This window comes from Bos taurus, chromosome 15 (assembly GCF_002263795.3).
Source record: "Bos taurus isolate L1 Dominette 01449 registration number 42190680 breed Hereford chromosome 15, ARS-UCD2.0, whole genome shotgun sequence".
NCBI classification, from domain to species: Eukaryota; Metazoa; Chordata; class Mammalia; order Artiodactyla; family Bovidae; genus Bos; species Bos taurus.
The window spans coordinates 39,934,682-39,955,940 of record NC_037342.1 but is presented as its reverse complement, the minus strand read 5'-3'; the positions used below and the strand labels follow the sequence as shown (position 1 = coordinate 39,955,940).

The 21,259-nt window shown below is 43.7% G+C and overlaps 1 protein-coding gene across 12 annotated transcripts in view; it reads left to right on the top strand.

Annotated features, from left to right (window-relative positions):
- Nucleotides 1-21,259, top strand: part of TEAD1 (TEA domain transcription factor 1) — a 274,482-nt gene that overhangs the window by 59,406 nt on the left and 193,817 nt on the right. Inside the window, exon 1 of one of the 12 annotated variants that reach the window (XM_005216088.5) lies at nucleotides 11,815-11,879. The exons of 9 other annotated variants lie outside the window; for them this stretch is intronic. Coding sequence is in view for 1 of the 3 variants with exons in the window: in XM_005216086.5 (XP_005216143.1) it covers nucleotides 11,927-11,941 (15 nt within the window). In the remaining 2 variants the exon portion in view is untranslated. Of the gene's footprint in view, nucleotides 1-11,814; nucleotides 11,942-18,556; nucleotides 19,455-21,259 lie in introns of those variants that run through there. 2 more of the 12 variants (XM_005216086.5, XM_015474694.3) reach the window with 2 other exon arrangements.

The following is a 21,259-nucleotide window of genomic DNA, read 5'->3' as shown; positions in this document are numbered from 1 at the left end:
GTAATCAGTGTTGTGAGCTTCATACCACATTGTCTTCCATTCCATTTTCAGTGCGGTGTTTGCTGTATGTGTATGTTGCTGTTTTTACAGAATGAATCTGTGTGTATAGTAGTGTGTAATTTTCTTTTCCTTATAGACAGAGTTTTCTTACTTTCCTATCAGTAACTATTTATGATATTGCAGTTGGTAACATTTTATGATGAGATAGGTAATGTATTCAGTTTCATCAGATATTTTGCCTGTTCCCTCTCATATTTTAAATCCCTGCTTTTGGGTTAATGTCAGTGCCTCTATAAGTTGCTGCTGCTGCTGCTAAGTCGCTTCAGTCGTGTCCGACTCTGTGCAACCCCACGGACGGCAGCCCACCAGGCTCCCCCGTCCCTGGGATTCTCCAGGCAAGAACACTGGAGTGGGTTGCCATTTCCTTCTCCAATGCGTGAAAGTGAAGTCGCTCAGTCGTGTCCGACTCTGTGCAACCCCACGGACGGCAGCCCACCAGGCTCCCCCGTCCCTGGGATTCTCCAGGCAAGAACACTGCAGTGGCTTGCCATTTCCTTCTCCAACCTCTATAAGTTAGGTCAGCTATATCTCTGTTGTCTATTTCTGGGAGCGGAATGGTAAAGTCCAAGACTAGTTAGAAGATGACTCTTGTAGCCATGTACCTTGTTTTTACTCCAGCTTCACGATCCTCATTCCTGTTAGGACATGGTGTCACCCTCCTGTCAACTCTCTGAAATGTGCACACTTCTGACTGTTCATCCCTGTATGATTGCTGGGACCCAGATTTGAGATCTCACTTTTCTTACTGTGAATGCAGCATTCTGCTCAGGGCAGCCTGATATTGCATTTGCTTTTACAGGAGCCTCATCACACTGAGTCATTGAGCTTTTGGGCAACCCAATCCCTTAAGACTTTCTCATGTGATCTTCTCTACCCTATACTTGTGAGTGGGTTTTTTTTGGACCTAAGTGCATGACTTGACATTTATCCTTATTAAATTTCTACCTTGTTAAAGTCAGCTGGTCATCATTTCCTTTGAGATGGTATCAGGAGCAGACTCTCTCATCCTTCAGAGTGACTGTCCCTTCCAACTCCCAGTCACTGGCAAATTCTAGTGTCAAATGATTCAGCAGATCCTAGCAGTCATTTATGTCTCCGTCTTCCTCACTGAGTTGTGAGTTGTTTGGGGCCAAGACCATATCATATTATTTTTCTTAAAAAACCTAATTCCTACTTCAGTTTTTATTTTATGTGACCTAGCAGTTACCCAAAAAATGTTGACATATGGATATTTGTTTTGCTTTCTCTCCAGGGATGAAGGCTTGGTGGTAGTGTCATAGTGGTGACAAATATTAGAGAAGTCAAGCCTGGGTTTCTGGGTAAGGAGCCTACAGTGGGGTTGAAGAGAATAAAACCTGAGTATCAGATATAGTAAAGATAAGCGTAGAGACCTCTGAGGTTGCTCAAGCATTGCTCGTTTGGGCTGAAGTTAATTGTTGAGAAGGATCTTCCTGTCTTCCAGGAAGGCAGGCGGTGAAGGGATTCCTCTGGGCGCAGTAGGTGAATGTCTGAGGCCGTGAAAACCTGAGCTGAGAGAACAGCAATGGTAGGGGACAGGGACCATGTTGTTTGCTGAGAGAGCTGATGATGGGAAACACCACGCAGCTTCTGAGAACTGAGCTGAATCATGGTCACAGAGAGGGTTCTTATTTGACTGTATTGGAAGGTGGCGAACAAAAGTTGGCTTCTCTTTTCCTTTTATAGTCATTAAGCTTAAGGTTCACCAAGGTAAGACCTGTTGCCTGTTGATTCCCTTTAGATTAGAGTTGGAGGGACACCAGAGCCCAGGAGCTCAGATTCGGAGCCCTGGGCCAGTCACGATGGTGTGAAAGTGGCCTGGGGCTCCTCCATTTACCCACTGTGGTCTCTGCCTTTGGGCCCTGATCAGCCTTTCTGATCCTCAGACTCCTCACCTCTGAAAGGAGAGTAATACTGCCTCCTTGCTTTTGTGAAACATACATGAGATGGTGCCGTGAGAAGTGAGGTCTGAGCGTTGGACTTGGGGCATAGCTGCTGCTAAGTAAAGGCCTGCTGAGGTAGATGGCAGTGAACTTGGCAGCATTTCTTAACCTCATGAGGATGGAGGGACAGCAGTGTGAAGGTTCCAGATCCCTCCATGTGGCAGTGGGCTTTTGCAGGCATGAAGGCAGTGCTGGGGCCCCTGCTCCGCAGCCCCCACACCGCCCCCGGCCCCCAACAGTTTCGGCTCTCTTAGTTGGGACAAGGGCCCTGTTTATTGAAAGGCAAGATTTCCTCCAGAAAGAGGGAAAGGGTTTTTTTTTTTTTTTTTTTTTCTTTTTAATTGGAAGCTAATTACTTTTACAATACTGTAGTGGTTTTGCCATACATTGACATGACTCAGCCATGGGTGTACATGTGTTCCCCATCCTGAACCCCCCTCTCTCCTCCCTCCCCATGCCATCCCTCTGGATCGGGAGAGGGTCTTTAGGGGCTGGGTCTAGTCCCTGGAGTTTGTTTACCTCCAGCCCTGGTCTTCTTGGGAATTTCATGGCTTCTTCAGTGCATGGGACCTTAGTTTTTGGTGCAAGGTGAGGTTGTAGGATTCTGGGGTAGACAGTCAATTTACCTTTCCTGCTGCCTCCCGTACATGCTGGCATCTGTCACACTCCCCTCAACTATGAGGAGGCTGGTTTATATTTGTATGTAGATGCACACCTACTTGAATAATGCATGTATATGTGTGCATATGTATATAGATGTAAATAAGTGAGCAGTCATCACTAGATATACAAAAATACACAAGCAGCCGTTTATTTAAAAAAAGAAAATGAAAGATCTAAAATTATGTTTGAGCTTGGTTTAGTCTTTTGTGTTGATTAAATGTTAATGTGCTGCAATTATTTTAATTTAGTAAAGGAAGTTCAAACAGGGAGATGGGAAGAAAATAACTCGAGCTAATTGGCGAGAGTCCGAGGCCATCCAGAAAAGCAGTTTAACCAGCAGAAGTTGAAATGTTTTAGGTATCTGGTTCAGGAGTTTTTCATTGGTTTTTGTGTTTTCCCTTTTCTAGTTTAGAACTACTGATGGCTTCCCCTCCAAAGGATGGCCATCTTTTCTTCATAGTTAGCCAGGGTTCTCTTTCCGTCTCCCTTCCTCCCACTTCCTTTTTTGGTTCATTCACTCTGAGTCTTCTGAGTCAACTTTGGGGAAAGGAGGTTTAGCAAGAAGGGTTAGAAAAGGGAGAGAAAGAAGTAGGAAAAAAAAAAAAATCTCCTCCTGCAGTGGTTCTCTGCCATTCCTGGTCCCTGCCACAGACCAGGGGCTGCCTTTGGGCAGAGATGGGGTTAACATGTTTGCCAATCCAGGCATTTCCCTGTATGTTAGCTCATCACTGCCCTGGGAGGGAGCACATGAGGACACTGGGGCGTGACCACATTACACACGTTGCCCTGGTACAGCAGCGAAGTGGTGGAGTGTGCATTCCAGCCCAGCCCTCCACATCGAGTCAGGCTCCCGACCCAGCTCCAGATCCTCAAGGAGATCTTTGCCTGCCCTCCCTGACTCCTAAACCTGCTCTGTGTTTTTCAAGCACCTACTCTGTGCTGTGTACTGTTTTGGATTCTCAGGTTTCAGCTGATGTGTCTGTCTCTCACTGGGCTGTGAGATCTTTGAGGGCGGAGTGCGTGTTTATTACTCATCTTTATCTCTCCAGCGCAAAGCCGGCCCAGAGTTGGCCACATGCCTGTTTAAGGCTAATTGAACAAATGCTTGTATGTGTTTTATGACACCGAAATAAATTATGAGCAGTCCAGGTACCTAACACTTCTGTGTCCCAGCCCCACATAAAGCAGGAGTGAGGAGGGAAGTAGGAAATGTTTCTCTGTAGGCCATGCTTTATCTGCACATCTACAGAAGGGAATAAGGCAGCCCCTTAAGCGCTGTATCAGTATGTGTGAACTGTGAACACAGTCTCCTTTAAAATGTTAATATGATTATGATATTTGTTTACTCTGGCAAATTGCCTCTCAGATTTCTTTGAATCTATATGTAATATCCTGAAATTCCGAATGTATCCTTTTTCTTCCTCTCATGTACTATTTCTGTTCAAAACTGGAATGTGTGAACATATTTACTGCCTGTTAAGACCAAAGAGATTTTTTTTATTTTCTAGACTTCGTGTGTGTTGTGTGTGAGTGGATGTGCACATGCCACTGCCCTCTCTGGAACAAACTTTTCAGGAAACACAGGATTGCATAATAGCAATATATATTAAAATAGAAATAATTCAATTTAAAGAAGGCACATGGAATTGGGAGTATTATTTGTATTTAGGATTTTAGATACTTTGTTGAATTCAACTAGTGGTAAAGTGGAATCGATGCGGTCATCTCTCTTCTTTAGAAGATAACAATTGATCAGTGATTATTCTTTAAACCCAAAAAATCTCAGTGTCTGAATAATCACTGTATTTTGAGTTTCAGATGAAGGTATAATCCTCAAGCTTATTGAATGGGGCTTGAACATATTAAGTAAATAGGGAATTTTTATCAATTTTGATGGACATACGGAATGTGATGGACTCCAGCTGGAACCTGGGTTTTTGATTCCTGTCAATTCATGTCAATTCATAGGTAAAGCAGGGGTGGAAAGGGAAGCAAGAAGTATTTCTTGGAGATAGACAGCCAAATGAAGCTTTTACTTCTCTTTTAAATGAATTGTTATACATGAGAATGTATTTTCTTTTTAAAACTTACCCATAATTTTCTTAAAAGATATTAAAAGCCTTTAGAAACTGTTGGACAGAATTATAAACACTATTTTTTTTTTATTTTGTCACAGTCTGCTTGTTTCAGAAGCAGCAGTCTGTCAGGATGTGCATATATGTGTGTATGTGTATGCATGTTTGTATATATATATACACACATATACACACACACGTGTATATGAATGAATGATGTGGTCAGTAATATTTAGGAGACTTTAACAAGATTCAAGTGTTGGACAGTCCACCCATGTTTGGGCCAGAAGTTAATAGAATCTACTTTTGACAGCTACTTTAAAGTCCTCTTTCGGCTCCCTTGTTTGTAGATGAGGAAAATTCTTTTGCTAAAGGTTATGTTATTGTCCTGTCTTATCTTTCCCAGCAGAAATTAAGTCCTCAGAGTTAGTGTTGACACATCTCTGTCCCCATAATTAATGTGTTTTAATCGACTAAATTGACTAAAGAGTTTGACTAAAGAGGCAAGATTAAGCAAAAAAAATAAAAAAAAGGGAGAGAGACAAAGTAATCATGATCTCAGTTTAAAAATGCCCTTTGAGTGTCAGTCCTCTCTGTTTCAGATCCTCAAATGTCCTTTACTTATGATTTTTTGTGAATGAGTAAGAACAAAACCTAACATTCATGTAAGGACTTTGCTTACTGATTGAGGGTTTCCAGAAACACACAGGCAGGTGTATCTCTTACCTTGACAGTCTTTACTTTCATTTCAGCGTGACCTGGTTGGAGCTGTGAGTAGCTCAAATGTGTACATGTGCCCTAAAGTCAGCTTCATGCTGGAATTCACTTACACTCTTCATTTGGGTCCTATATGCTTTGCATAGTGGAGTTCCAAAGTGGATTAGCCTTGCTCTTCATAGTCTGCCCAGTAATTAGGAGGGTGGCGGGGGAGTGTAAAGAAAACACACTTGCTCGGTAGCAAATCCAAAAGTTTGTTCTCCTCTGGGAGGCATGCACCAGACTTGGAGGTATGTGCAGCAGAACAGTTTTAGGGGTGGTGAAGTAATTTATATGGCAGAAACACTTACAGAGGAAATTCAGTACAGGTACCAGCTGCCTTGATGAAGGGAAAATGGTCTAGGCAAAGAACAGCAATTACCTCCCCTGCCTTTTGGACTGACCCCTCAGTATTGATAAAGATTTATCAGCCTTTAAAGAATGTTTTCTAATTTTAGCCCGAAAGATAGGTGCCTGACGAATTGATCTAACTGCTGTTTAAACTTTTGTTCCTGCAAAGAAGAAAATATTCCCTTGACTTCAAGAGAATTTGAAGAGGCGATGTGTTTAAGCCCCTGTGCCGCGCCTGGCACCTGGGTCTCAGTCTGGGTATTAGAAGATGGGCACGGAGCTGTACCTCTGGAGGGGAGGGGTATAGATTCTGGAAATAAGCTGTTCACATACACACACACACACACACACACACACGTCCCCCCTTTTCTAATGGAGGAGTAGGAACCTGTCTGGCCATCTGCAGTTGGATTCCCTGCCCCATCCCACTCCTCCTGCTTCCCCCTCCCCCACCTTTTTTTCAGTTTCAAGTTAGAATATCTTTGAGTACTGTTGTCCATTGGTATGTGAAGGAGCTGGTTCAGTGAGCCCCCATACAAACTAGAATGTGTGGATGTAGATTTGTCCTTTTGTGACCTAATTCCACTTAGCATAATGTCCTCAAGTTTTATCCTTGTTGTGGATTTCTTTCCTGTTTGGGGATGCATATTCTTCAAGGCCCTATTTTATTTTAACCCCAAGCATGTGTGAAATAGTCACCCACCAACACATGAATTCATTCTCTACTGCCTTTAATGAGTAGTCACTCATGCAGTTTTCTGGCTACCCATTCATCCTTCTTCACTTTTTCCCCTCCCTCTTTGATTACATGTTACCTGCCAGACATTGGGCTAGTGACCCATAAGACAAAGACTACCTCTGTTTGCTTCCCATCCCAAACTTTTAGTCTATGAGGAAGGTGGACTCGGGCAATTACTAAGCAGTATCAGTGAAACTGTAGTTGTGTGTTTGAAGTTCCATGAGACATGAGAGGCAACGTAGCAGATGACTTGAGAGCCAGGCAAGGCTTTGCTGAAGAGGTAGCACTTGAGTTGGCCTCCAAAGTGTATGTGGCAACTGTATAGGTGGCTAAGGGGAGGAAAGACGTTTCCGAAAAGGGGCCCAGCAGAGCAGCAGCTGGGAGACTTGACTATACTTCACGCAATATCAGTTTAGACTCTGCAGTCAGACTGTTCAGATCCTGGCTTTTGTTCTTAGTTTCCTTGTTTCTAAATGGGAATAATGATAGTACTTTTCTTATAGTCTTGCTATGAGGGTTAAATGAACCATGTGGGAAATCTGCTTTCTCTTTCTGTCTCTTGGTTTCCTTGTCTCTAAATGGGAATAATGAGAGTACTTTTCTTACAGTGTTGTTATGAGGGTTAAATGCATTGACATATAAACTGCTTAGAATCCGGTCAGGTACAGAATACATGCTGTCTGTAAGTTTTAGCCATTATTGCTACTGAAATGTTTAGAGGAGCTTTAAGTCCTTAGGTCTACCTAAAGTCGGCTGTAATCTGTGCATTGTTTCTGCATTTGGAGGTTGTGAAGACTAGGTATGGAGTTTGAGATTGGTTGGGTGGATCCTAGTGGTAAAACAGGGTTCAAGTGTTCACAGATGCCCAACCTCCAAGCTTTCTTGTATTTAGGTACTTGAATATCTCTTGTATCTGAGTCTACTTAAATTTTCTTAAAGAAAGTCAGGATAATTTATTAAAAATTACAAAACAATGAAACATAAAAAGTGTAAAATAAAAACCTATCAGTTCAGTTCAGTCGCTCAGTCGTGTCTGACTCTTTGCGACCCCATGAATCGCAGCACGCCAGGCCTCCCTGTCCATCACCAACTCCCGGAGTTCACTCAGACTCACGTCCATCGGGTCAGTGATGCCATCCAGCCATCTCATCCTCTGTCGTCCCCTTCTCCTCCTGCCCCCAATCCCTCCCAGCATCAGAGTCTTTTCCAATGAGTCAACTCTTTGGATGAGGTAGCCAAAGTACTGGAGTTTCAGCTTTAGCATCATTCCTTCCAAAGAAATCCCAGGACTGATCTCCTTTAGAATGGACTGGTTGGATCTCCTTGCAGTCCAAGGGACTCTCAAGAGTCTTCTCCAACACCACAGTTCAAAAGCATCAATTCTTCAGCACTCAGCTTTCTTCACAGTTCAACTCTCACATCCATACATGACCACTGGAAACCTATAAAGCGTAAAATAAAAACCCTCCTAACAGTAACAGTTTTCTTTTTCACTTCTGTAGACATAGCATAGAGTTGTAATTATATATGTATACACACATATACATATATACACACAACTTTGTAGATAATACATATACACACAGTTTTGTATTTTGCTTTTAAAAAATTTGTATTTTTGTATTTTGCTTTGAGAAACTTTCCTTTGTTTGTCTATTCTTTTTGATTTTTCTTGTAAATGAACACACAGTTTTCCTTTGCATTTGTGCTGTGGTTTTCTTAATCATTCTGCCATTCATAGTAGTATAGACAATTCTATAATGTAGGTCTTTGTGCTTCTAATTTTTTTTTTCTCCCATGGGGTTTTCTCTTAATAAATTTCTAGTGTTAGGATTATTAGGTCAAAGAATTTCAGCCTTTTGAGACTCTTAGTAACTATAGCCATTTGGATCTTCACATCCCCAGTACCTCTAGGATAGTTCCTGGGTCATATTCACTACAGATGTTATTGCTCTTTTAAGGTTTGCTGATTAGGAAGTTTAAAATAACACTTTAAATTTGCTTGAATTTGCCATCCTTTCTCCCTCCTGGTGAAGAGGCATGTTTTGTCATATGCTTATTCTCCTGTGTGACTTGTTCACTCATTTTCTTTTCTGGTTATGTTCTTGATATTTTCCAGTACAAATTTGAGTCATTAATTTACCATAAATACTAGCTTTGTGTTGGGAAAAAAATTCAGGTATAAGGGTCCGAACTGTTTCCCTGTCCTGCAGTAGCGAGGGTCTCATCTGTGCCACTGCATTTCTGAAGAGGGAGAAAGAGGCATCATTGCTTGCTAGGCCAGCTCTACTGGGGTCCCAGTGGCCAAGAGTCTGGACACTCTCCAGTGACCTTGCTTTGTAGCTGCTTTTTATTGTGAAAATAGAGCGTCTATCCATTACCTTGACTCTAAAAGTGTGCCAACTTCATTTATTGGCTCTTTCCTACTCCTCATGCCCAGTGCCTGCTAGCCAGCATACAGCAGGCAATTTGTTTTCATCTGTCATAGATCAGGGGTTGGAATGGACCTTCTCTGACATTCTTCCTACTCTAGTCCCCTCCACAGTATCCCTGTTAAGAGATTGCTCAGCTGCTCCTTGATTACCTCCAGTGATGAGAGGTTCACTCTATCACAAAGACAGACCTTGAACTCAAGGTGAGATAGGTCTGGGTCTGGATTTTCTGTTTTATCTGTGGATAAAAGCCTGTTTCTAAACCTTATTTGCTTCATTATCTGAATGATGTATATGGTAGTATACATCTAATATTAGAGGTAATATATCTCTACCTAATAGTGTTGTAATGAGTATTAGAAGAAATAATAAAAGTAGAGTCTTAAACCCTGTTCCTCACACACAGTAGTGAGGAATAAATGTTAGCTCTGAATATTATTTCCATCTACTACTGCAAGGTGTTTCCTTACATTTTAGCTATTATGTTTGATTTTAAGAATCAAAAATATTTTTATACCCATCAATTAGAATTTTACTGATTTTGGAAAGAAACCTTAGCCCCCGTAGTGACTTGGAGTTTGGAGTATATTCTTCCACCATGGAGGTGAGGATGGACATTGTCTTTGAGCTGATTGCAGCTTGAGCCACCTTTCCAGTGGCTATACTGGACAGTGCTGTAATGTATCCAGGCTGACACCTTCTTGGTTTTGAAAGCCTGATTTTACAGACCCCTTGTTTGTCCTTCTTCCCTTTCCTGGCTGGTGTTCCTGCCCTGGCAGCCCCAGTAAAGGATGGACAAAAACATTTGAAGGAAATGAAACTCTGTTCCACAGATAACAGAACTAGTTATCTGTTCTCTCCCACAGAAAACAGTTAGCTCTGTAAAGAGAGGGCTAAGGTAGAGGTCATGCTTCCAAGTGCATAGTGATAATGCCCTGCCCCACATGCTGCTTTTATTGGTATTATAGAGTAATCCAGTACCAGGGTGGTCTGGGCATAAGTTAGGCTGTCCTGACTCCTTTTATCTCTAGACTTCAGCATTTCTGTATTTTTGCTTTAGCTTGCTGAGACTATAATTGAGGATCTGAGAGCTCCTCCAAGTCTCCTGTGATTTAAGCAGATAACTTTTACCCTTGGGGGAACCAGTGTCATTGGTGTTTCTACTAGGTCCATGACCCTCAGGATTGTGATGTTTGTCTTTGTCTGAACCAACTCACTGTGCTTTGTAGAGAATAATTTAGTGGGAACTGCCCACCTCACCACCCCCACCCCCGCCCGCCCAACATCTTGGTAAGTTCTTTCTATTAATTGTCCATTTCAGTTTTAAAGATAGAATATTAGAGAATGAATTTAAGAAACAGCACTGATGTGATGGTAATGAAGATTTTAAACAGTGGTATTTGAGGAACTGGTTGGAGGGGAGGATTAACAAAATTTAAAAAGCATATCCTGAGTTACAAGTGGTATGTGAAGAAGGGTGATGTTTAAAATATTTAACAGACAGTGTGGACATCAACACAGTGGAACCCACTGGAGGCCCCCAGGTGTGCCAGGCACTTACCCTGTACTTGCTGGGTAGTGAGGCGGTGAGGGGCCCTGGGAGAGGGGCGGGAGCTAAGGGGCCAGGCACTAAGGGGCCAGGCACTCGTCAGGCTTGGGTCCCCGTCTCTTTCCAGCCTGTGTGGAAGTGTTTCAGTGTCTTAAACAGGTGCTGGCAGGGGCGGCGTCTGAATCACCTTTGACAGATGTTAGGAAGTGTTGGCTCTGTGCCTTGGCTGTCTTCCTTTGTCTCAGTGCTGAGGGCCCTTGGTGGTATTGGCCTGGTGATCTCTTGGTAGGTGCCTGGAATGTTTCACATTAGAATTTAGGGGTGTCTGTCTGGAAAGTGCTGAGACACATTGCTTTAATCAGAGAACACTACAGCGTGATAGGCACTGTCCCTGTCTTTACGAGGCTCCCAATCTGTACCAGTGGCTTCAAGTTTCTCCTGCCCCTGGATTCTAGGAATCTGTCGGAAGTCACTACAAGGATATCTGCCATACAGTGAAAAGTTGGGCAAAATCTAAATGTCGAGCCGTGTGAAAATAGTCAAATAATAGTATATCCACGACATGAAATTATTATGCCTCTTAAATTCATGAATACAGAGGATATTTCAGGACTCAGAAAAATGCTGAATGTGAAACCTTAGGTGGACAATAAAAGAACCTCACACAATAGGTAATAGTAATAATAATGTTACAGTACATGAAAATACATTAAAATGCATTGTTAGCCCTGACTATTATTTGGTGGAGGGCAGTGGGTAGAGTTAACGTGTGCTTCTGTTTCCATTCTTGTAGTCACCTGTGGGCATTAACTTTATAATTAGAGGCATCCTATAAATACTGTATTTCTAAAATCCAGTTTAGAGTTTTACAATGTTATTTGTATGATCAGCGACCAAATATTTTGAATTTAATCAGGGAGAAATACTTTTGAAGGCTGTGTTTATCGTCTGTAAAGGAAGCTGCTGACTCGGTGGAATAAAAAGTAAAAGCCTAGGTCAGCCTGCCGATGCTGGGACCCCAGCTTCCAGACTGCAAGGGCTCCGAGAGGCCCTAATGTACTTGTTGAAAGGCCCTCCTTGGCCTCGTATTAATGTCCCTCACTGAGCCGTGCTCTCCTCTGCCGGCTAACCTTGTCAGAAGGTTACCCGTGGCTCTCCAGGGCTCGTCTAATTTTAAATCCAGTGTGCCGGCCAGCGTGGTGGCGTGGCATTGGGCTGCGGGGACACTAACACTCCCTGGAAGATACGGCTGGGGAAAGATGAGCCGAGTCCCTGGGTTTTTCTCATCCTCCTGTAAGTGACCAGGCCCGCTGAACAAGCAAAAGAGAGCTGGGATAATAATGAGAGCTTTTATGGTAAAAATCAGGATTATTAAAGATCTTTTAGCAGTGGCAGTGCTGCTGGATAATTGCACGGTGTGGTGTGTCCTGCATGAGTTGTGTGAATTCTGACCGCGTGAGCCTGATGGGGTCCTCTCTTCTGATGGGGAACTCGACTCTGACTGTTTTTAAAGCAGAATGAAGCTGCCTCTCATTTCACTGTTGATTTGATGCTCCTCTGCATTTATAGAGCTCAAACTCTGCTGATAGTAGGCTCCTTTTCTGAAGTTTTTTTTTACTGGTTGGATTGGGAAAGAGCTATTATTTCTTCAAAGCTAAAAAATAAAAGATACCAGAATCTTCTTACCTGCATGTCTATCAGCTGCTGTTGGCTACCACTAGGATTATCATTTTAAAGATCCCCATGTCCCCCTTTTAAGTATTTGCAATAGAGTCCTGTTTAGAACACTGCTGAACCATTTAATACTTGTAACCCTGATGTTTTAACACGAAGCAAACATTGGTAACTGCAAAATAATATGATGTTGGGGAACTTTTCTCCATCATAATTAACTTTGAAAAAGAGAACAGAGAATCCTTTTTTTCTCCCCCATTTGGATTTTTTTAATTTTTTAAAATCTTCCTTCTCTTTCAACACCTTCAGGCTGGTAAGGTGCCTATTAGAGTTAGCTGCCAGGGCATTCACAGCGACTCTCACGTGTACGAGATTACGATGGGAAACTTCACCCACCTGGTCCACTGCCTGGTCTCTGGTTTACCTGCCCAATGGAAGAAGGGCCTCCTTTCCTTGTAGCTGGGTCTCTATCCACCCTCTTATAAAACAGTTGCGAGGAGCCAATTAAACAGGCATAGTGTGTGGAGTAAACCAAGATGAAAGCACAATGGATGGAGATTCAATAACCTGCTAACTCCCTGCGGTGATTGAAGTCAACTTTGAAGTACCCAGGCTGGGTCAGACCACATCAAGCCAGCAGTGTTCCTACACAAGGGTAGCGTGAGAGTTATCTGTAATTTTATTTTAAGGAAAAAAAAAGTGCATACATGTTTTTCATTGGCCTTTTATTTTTTGAAGGTCTGTCCCTCCTTCTCTAGGCCTAATTAGCTCTGTCACGTTTGGCTGTAGTTTTGAGAAAATTAGAGCTGAGTAATATTGGGAATTGTTGAATGGGAATACTTGTTGAAATCTTTATTGACCCAACTCTGACTTTTCTAAATAGTATTAAATAAGCAAATAAAAAAACCCACCCCCTTCTTACCTTAAAATAATGTTTTTAAAAGCACGTTTAAAGTAGTTAAGTATAATATAAATATAAGCTACTCTGGCTTGGATGCTAAATAAATGAGTTATTGCAGAGGCTGCAGTGGCGATGTTAAAAGAGTGTACTTAAGAATCTAAAGTACGTTTTATGAAACCCAGTTCCTCTTCGACTCAGATGCAAATGTCTGCTTTTCTTCGCCTGGTTTTCTCTTTCTCGCCTCTTCCCTTCTGCACTTGGCCTGCAAGCCTTCCTGGTGTAGGCCTGCTGTTATTTTTGTGGTAACCTGACACTTTGGCCAGCGACTGCATCCCCCAGGCCCCCGGGGTGTGAACTGGCTGTGAGCTGAAAAGCCGGGCTCCCGATCTGATGATCCAGTGTCCCGGTGTCCCATGCGGAGCAGCTGCTGCATCAGGGCTGGGGGCCAGCAGGGTTGGGGGCTGGGGGCTCCAGGTCATGATGCCACAGTCTGGGCAGGAAGGGTGCGTGTCACAGTTCAGACCTCAGATTGTGGCTTCTTAGGTCATAGGCCCTACTTTGAGTTGGGAGTCCAGCAGAGGCCAGCTAGTCAGGGGTTCTGGAGACTGGAGGAAGGTTTTGAAACTACTGTGTTTTTTTATTGCATTCTGTGGGTCTCATCTAGACTATGCCTGAGGCTGTCTTTGTAATGCCTTAGACAAGGATGAATTTCTTAATAGTCATGAAGATTGTATTAATATTTTATGTTAAACTAATTTCATCTCGCTGGGGTAGGGAATGAAGTACAGAAATGAATGGGACAGAACCCCTGTTTTCTGAAAATGTGCAGTGTAGCAGGAATGACAGATATAGAAGCACTAAGTATTAATTATAGTCGTGTACGTTCGTTCAACAATTAGCTGAGGACCTGCAATGTGTCAGGCACAGTTCTCAGCCGTGTGTGCACAAATACCCACTGATCTGTAAGCGTACAGATGAGTAACGTATGTAATGACTCCCGAGGATTGAGACGTCTGTACTTGTATGGATCATTTAATCTTTCAGCAGGTAGGTAACATTAATTCCCATTTTGCATGCATGCACATACACACGTCACCCTGAGACATAGCTAACAAGTGGAGAGCTCAAAATAAAAACCTCTAGGATTCTAAAACTGTGTGTATTCTTTATACGTACATATTTTTTTAACTGTTTGGCCATATAGACTCTCCAGATGCACAGTGTCCTCTCTAGAATGGTAGGAGTGCCCACAAAGGGAAGCATTTAGCAAAAAACAAAAAAACAAACTTTTTTTTTAAGTTTCAGCAATTCATCTGGTATTGAGAGGTGCGAAACATAAGAATGTCAAAGAGCTTACTGATCAGCTGGAGATAGTATCCTAAGAGAAATTTTGATGAAGCGTACCAAGTATGGTGTTAGAAGTTCGCTTGAGGTGCTTTGAGGACAAGGAAGTGACTTCTCCTAGTGGAGAAAGCTGTCAAGGTTTCCCGGAGGAGAGGTTGGTGACTTTAGTCTTGAAAGGACTGGTAGACATTCTTTAGATGAAATTGCTGGTGAGACAAGCAGCTGAGCAGAGGGACCCAGGTGGCTGAGGGGGTGAAGCAGGCAGCCTGCTGTGCCTGGGCACCTTGGGCGCCCTAGCTATGGGGTACTGACTGCACAGATGCCTGCAAAGCAGGCTAGTGGCAGGTGGTGAGGGCTGTGAGTGTCCTGCTATGCATTGGGTTCTGGACGGGGTGGGCATCTGCTGAAAGACTTAAAATGAATGTAGGATGAAAGCCATGTTTGCATTCTGGGAAAACTTCTCTGGCTGTAGAGTAGCATAGGAGAAGCTGGCTAAAAATACATGAGCTGGGGATTCTGATTCAGTACTTCTGGTATTGTGGCTGAGATCGATATTCTTAAGAAGCCACTTATGTCATCCTAATGTTCTTCCAGGCTTGGGAACCTGGCAGAACCAGCTTGTTGGTAGTGGTGGCATTGTGGGGATGTAGGGGACAGCCCAGTTCAGAGAGCGGTGATGAGGTCCTGCCTGTCAGACAGGAGCAAAGTTAGTGGGCTGGGGAGGAGCAGAGGGGATGCAGTTGAGAGATGAGGGGCCAAGCGGACATTCTTGGTGACAAGTTGCAGAGAAAGGGATGGGAGAAGCTTGAGATGTTGGCCTTCCTTTGGGCGCTGATTCAGCCAGGTTCTCTGAATGGAAGAATCACTCAGAGCCGGGCTGAGGGATTGGGTTCCCTCCCCCAGGGCCGGGAACACCCTTTTTGGATCTTCTTGGGTGCTTTTAGAGACAGATGGTTAATATACAGAAGTGCCCTGGGAGGTGTGAGTGTTGGTGCGCCAGGTCTGTGTGTGTGTGAGGTTTGCTGTGCTTTGCCTTTGGGCCTTTTGGCCTCTAAAGTCTCGCCCTGGAAGTAAAGTCATCGTTAAATTTGGACTGAGGGGCCATCCACATTGTGAATGTCCGAGACTGGAAGGGCTTTAGTGGCAAGTCATAGATATAATTGGAAATGGGTTGCATTTTGATTAGAGAGAGGAGTTCCTTCTTCGTCTATCAAGGTTAGCAGAATCTGCAGGAGGAAGAGATCCTAGAAGGAACTACACATTCCTCCCCTTTATTATTGTCATTATTATTTTTTTTTCCCCTGAAAACTCCGTGTGTCTGTGTGTGCGCGTGCGTGCATGCACGCACACAAGCTTGCAGAAGTGCCGCTGGGGAGGTGCAGAAATATTGATCGAATCAAGCCCTGGCCCTTTGCCTGTTTTGCTTGCTACAGCTGCCTCATTCACTAGGGTGAGGAATGTCCGGGGTGAGGAGGGAGGAGTCTGGTGACAGGTGACATGGTCAGGGTCAGCTCTCCTTCAGAGCTCCCGGGGCCTTGCAGAAGTGAAGCAGGTCCTGATAGCAGAATTGGGTGCTTCAGCCTTTGTGTCCAGGACTCTCTTTGCCTGGGTGTCTTCTGGCCCCACTACATTCCCCTGATGTGCTTATGGACTGCTTAGGGCTGGTGTGCACCCAGTCGGGGCTCAAGTAATACTGGGTTAATTTGAAAGACTGGTGTATTGTCTAAGGAAGAATAATACTTATTCTGCCTCAGCCGGTTTCCTGCCAAGAATCTTTCTCCTGTTGAGGTTGCTCTGGGTATAAAACAAGGGTTTCGATTTGGGGAGTGGGGGTGGGGGTGAGGGTGAGGCTTTAACTGGCCCCTGAGTTTGCATCCCTCTCAGTGTAAGACCGGTGTTGCACCTGCTTCATCCCTGTGTCATCCATGAAATGGCAGGTTCCTCACTGGAGGGGTGGGGACTCCGTTGTGTCAGCTACCCTGGGAACGGGTGGACATTTGTGAACAAGCCGTGTCATACATTTTTGGTTCATTGATATACTTGCTCACAGTCCCATGAGCCGGCATTTGAACACGGGCCGTGCACACACGTGAGTGTCACCGTGTGAGCACAGCGTCCTAGTCCTCACACTGAGCTCAGGATGACTGCGCTATCAGCGAGGGCTGTGGAGTGCTCCACGACCAAGTTGGAGAGGGTGTATTGGAAGAGCTGAGTGACTGGGCACAGAGCGAAGTTAATCCTGTGACTCTGGACTGCTTAAACCAGCACACCTGTATAAACGGTCACTGTCTTTTTGTGCATTAAAAGTTTTTTATAAATTTGGAACGCTCAAGGGATGTGTCACATTGTAACACCTGAATTTGTCTAGAGAACTTTTTTGGTCTTGAACCTCACTGAAAATGCTTTGGATTAAAAAATGTGGATTCTAAATTTATAAAACTACCCGTTCTTCATCCTTTATTCCCCCAAACACATACCATACACTAAGATACAGACTCCTTTAAAAGTTGCTTATACACTCCTGACGTTGTTGGGGTTTTCTTGTGGCCTTTGTATGAAACAGCTCAAGCTTTTTTTTTTTATATTGGAGTATAGCAGATTAACGGAGAAGGCAATGGCACCCCGCTCCAGTACTCTTGCCTGGAAAATCCATGGACAGAAGAGCCTCGTAGGCTGCAGTCCATGGGGTCGCTAAGAGTCGGACACGACTGAGCGACTTCACTTTCACTTTTCTCTTTCATGCGTTGGAGAAGGAAATGGCAACCCACTCCAGTATTCTTGCCTGGAGAATCCCAGGGACGGCGGAGCCTGGTGGGCTGCCGTCTATGGGGTCACACAGAGTCGGACACGACTGAAGTGACTTAGCATTAGCATTAGCATAGCAGATTAAAAATGTGATAATTTCAGGTGTACAGGAAAGTGACTTAGCCATACATATGCATGTTTCCATTCTCCCCTAAACTCCCCTCCCATCCAGGCTGGCACACAACATTGAGCAGAGTTCCCTGTGCTCTACAGTAGAACTTTGTTGGTTATCCATTTTAGATATAGCTGACTGTGCATGTCAGTCCTAAAGTCCCTATCTATCTCCTCCCCCATTCATCTCCCCTGGTAACCATAAGTTCTCTTAAGTCTGTGAGTCTGTTTCTGTTTTGTAAATAAGTTCTTTTGTATCATTTCTTTGTAGATTCCTCCTATAATTTGCATCATTTCTTTTAAATATCTTTAGTTTCCTTATATTAGTAATAAATGATATTTCCCTTTCTCTGTCTGACTCCACTCAGTCTGACAGTCTCTAAGTTCATCCATGTTGCTGTAAAGTGACATTATTTCGTTCTTTTCATGACTGAGTAATATTCCATTGCATATGTGTACTATATCTTCTTTATCCATTCCTCTGTCAATGGACATTTAGGTTGCTTCCATGTCTTGTCTGTTGTAAACAGTGCTGTACTGAACATTGGGGTGCTTATACCCTTTCAGACCATGTTTTTCTCCAGTTACATGCGCAGGAGTCACCTGCAATGTGAGATACCTGGGTTTGATCCCTGGGTTGGGAAGCTCCCCTGGAGGAGGGCGTGGCAACCCACTCCAGTATTTTTGCCTGGAGAATCTCAATGGACAGAGGAGCCTGGTGGGCTACAGTCCATGGGGTTGCAATGAGTCGGACATGACTAAGCTCAGCACAGCACATGCCCAGGAGTAAAATTGCAGGGTCACATGGTAGCTCTGTTCTTAAAGCCTTCAAACTGTTCACCGTAGTGGTTATACCAGTTTACATTCCTACCAGCAGTGTGGGACTGTGGTCTTTTCTCCATACCCTCTCCATTTGTTTGTGGATTTTTTGATGATAGCCGTTTTGAGTGGTATCAGGTGTTATCTCACTGTAGTTTTGCTTTGCATTTCTGTAATAATTAGTGATGTTGAGCATCTTTCATGTGCCTGTTGGCCGTCTGTATGTCCTCTTTGGAGAAATGGAGAAAGGTTTTCTGCTAATTTTTTTGTTTTTTTGTTTTTTGATTGGGTGAAACAGCCCAAACTTTTTGTTGCTAAGTGTCTGGTCCCTTGTGATCTGGCTCAGTATACCTTTCTGTTATCATGCTTTGTCCTTTCTTCACCATATCCTTTCCACAGATACCCTTCTCAGTGTAGGCTTCTGTGAGCTTTTTCATAATTGGCTGGGTAAATCCTACTTAGGCTTCAAAACCAGCCTAAGCACCACCTCCCATGAGGCCCTTGTTGACCAGAGAGACAGAATCAGCTCCTATTTCTGTGCTCCAGCAGCACTTGATTTATTCCTTTTTTGCCATGTTATATTCAGGCACTTGTTCATTCGTTTATTCACCCATGGGCTCATTATTTTAGGCATCCATCAGGTCATTATTTTGGGGGAACATTGACTGTGTGCCATAGCTTCATTAAATGCCAAGGATATGCCAAGGAAACGCCAAGGAAAAAGACTGCAGGCATAGACCTAAGCCTTAAAGATCTTACAAACAAGATGGATTTGCCACAAGGACAGGATCATTCCTATGCAGTGAGTGAGGGGTTCCATTTGTCCTGAGGAGCAGAGGTGCTTCCTGTAGGAACACGGAGGGAGTGGGAGAGTGGAGGACGGTCAGGCTTCCCTGCAAGGGGATTGAAGTCTTGAAGGATAATTAATGTATTTCTCTGTCTCCCTGCTGGAGGGGTGTGCCATGAGGGCAGGAGGGGAGCATGCTTATTTTATCTCTCAAGTGCCTGGCACATTAGTTGGGGAGGTGTGCGGTAGGGGGTTTCAGTAAATCTTTAATCACATTGAATTGAAACAGATAATACAAAAAAACGGAAATAATTTCCCCTTCGATATGCTATCCTGTCTTGTTTCAGGATTGATCTAAGGCAGCTTGCAAGTAAAATAGCATACATAAAAAGTACGGAAAAGAAGGAAGAAAAAGAAGAGAACTGAGGTAGGGACCTAATGTGGGCTTGGGAATGAAACCAGAACTGCTGACCACATGACCTCTGGGCTTTCTCGGAGAAACCTGCCAGTGGGGCTCAGTGCTCTTTCTTTGGCAGCCAGCGAGGACGCCTAGTTGGGTGAACAGGAGGTGAAAAGCACATGGTGTTTTGTTGGTTACTGAACTTTCCTTTGGGACCTTTGTAAAGAGCATTCTGTGTGATGTGATGAAGGACATACTCCTTGGAGAACATCCAGTGACTAATTCATGCAATATTTCTGAGTATGCTGATGGCGTCACATAAAAGCATAATTCAGTTAAAGTTTATCTGGAGCTTTTGGGATACACTTTTCTAACTCCACTAACTGTGGAATCACTACGGATGAAATGGAATAGTAACAGAAATGGTTAGTTCTACCTGTTGTTCTGTCTTGTCCCTCATGTATCCAGGGTCCTGCTTCCACATACCACTACCCTTGGTCCTAAAGGTCACATAAGCTCTATTTCTGCTCCCAAGGTATTTTATGATCAAGCGTTGGGACTCAGAAGTACTCATGAATGATATGAGATCAGTCTGATCAGATGTATTAGAAGTGAGTATTTAAAGCAAGATGGGCCAGACTATCACTCATACAAAAAAGTAAAATTCTGATTTGTGATGGTTGAGAGGATGGAAACGAACAAAATTTGTCATCATGCATTAGGGTCTTGGTTACCCTAAGTTGGGGCTTCCGTGATGGCTCAGAAGGTAAAGAATCTGCCTGCAATGCAGGAGATCTGGGTTTGATCCCTGGGTTGGGAAGATTCCCCTGAAGAAGTGAATGGCTACCCACTCCAGTATTCTTGCCTGGGAAACGCTGTGGACAGAGGAACCTGGAGGCCTACAGTCCATGGGGTTGCAAAGAGTTGGACACGACTGAGCGACTAATCCTACTCTAAGCTGGCAGGAAAGAGCAGTTTTTTCCTTCTGGGCATATTGGAGTCTAGCTTTTGGATTCTCTGATGTGGTGCTGTTGATATTCACATGCATCCCTTGGATCTTTAGAGAGCATTTGAATGCCGGTGTACCTAGTCAGAGACCCAGAGCAGAGCTTGGACCTCACAGTTCAGTACTTTCAAATGCCATCTTGTTCCAGTTTTCATTGTTGATTGACTTATGACCCAACCATAAGTGACCTGTGGATTTATCTGTTCCTACTTTTCCCTAGCATGCTGTAGAATAATCCAGGGTAGATGGTGGCATGGCCACAATGGGAGAAGCACTCCCAAGTCATAGAAACTGGAGAAGGCAGCCCAGGACGGTTTCTCTTTGTGGGGTGGGGAGGGCCGCTTCTGATGCAGCTGAACTAGGATTTCTCAGCAGCCAAAGGAGCTGCATCTGGTCAGGTCAGCTGCTGGGCCTCGGGTCAGTTCAGAGCCAACATACCACTACGTTGGCTGGCAGTGAGCTGGTAACACTAAGTGAGTCTCCACCAGCTTTTGTAAGAAATATGACTCCCCAGGCATGACCTATAGACTTGCCACCCAAGGACCAGCACCTTGATGGCATGAGACCCATTTGTAGGCATTCCCTCCGGCATGGGGCTGAGATGGACCTTTTGAAATACTTCTTAGGGTCTGACCAAATGTCGTGTATTTATTTATGTGATGAGTTGGTAGTTCTTAAAATATGAACTGTATACTTGTGACTTATAATTTGTACTCATTGTCATTTAAGATGCTAAGGCATTGTGATAGTCTGAAGGCGCAGCTTACCAACTAAGAAATTAACATTATCTGTAACTTAGTGACTTAGGAGTATTATTTTCCTAGTA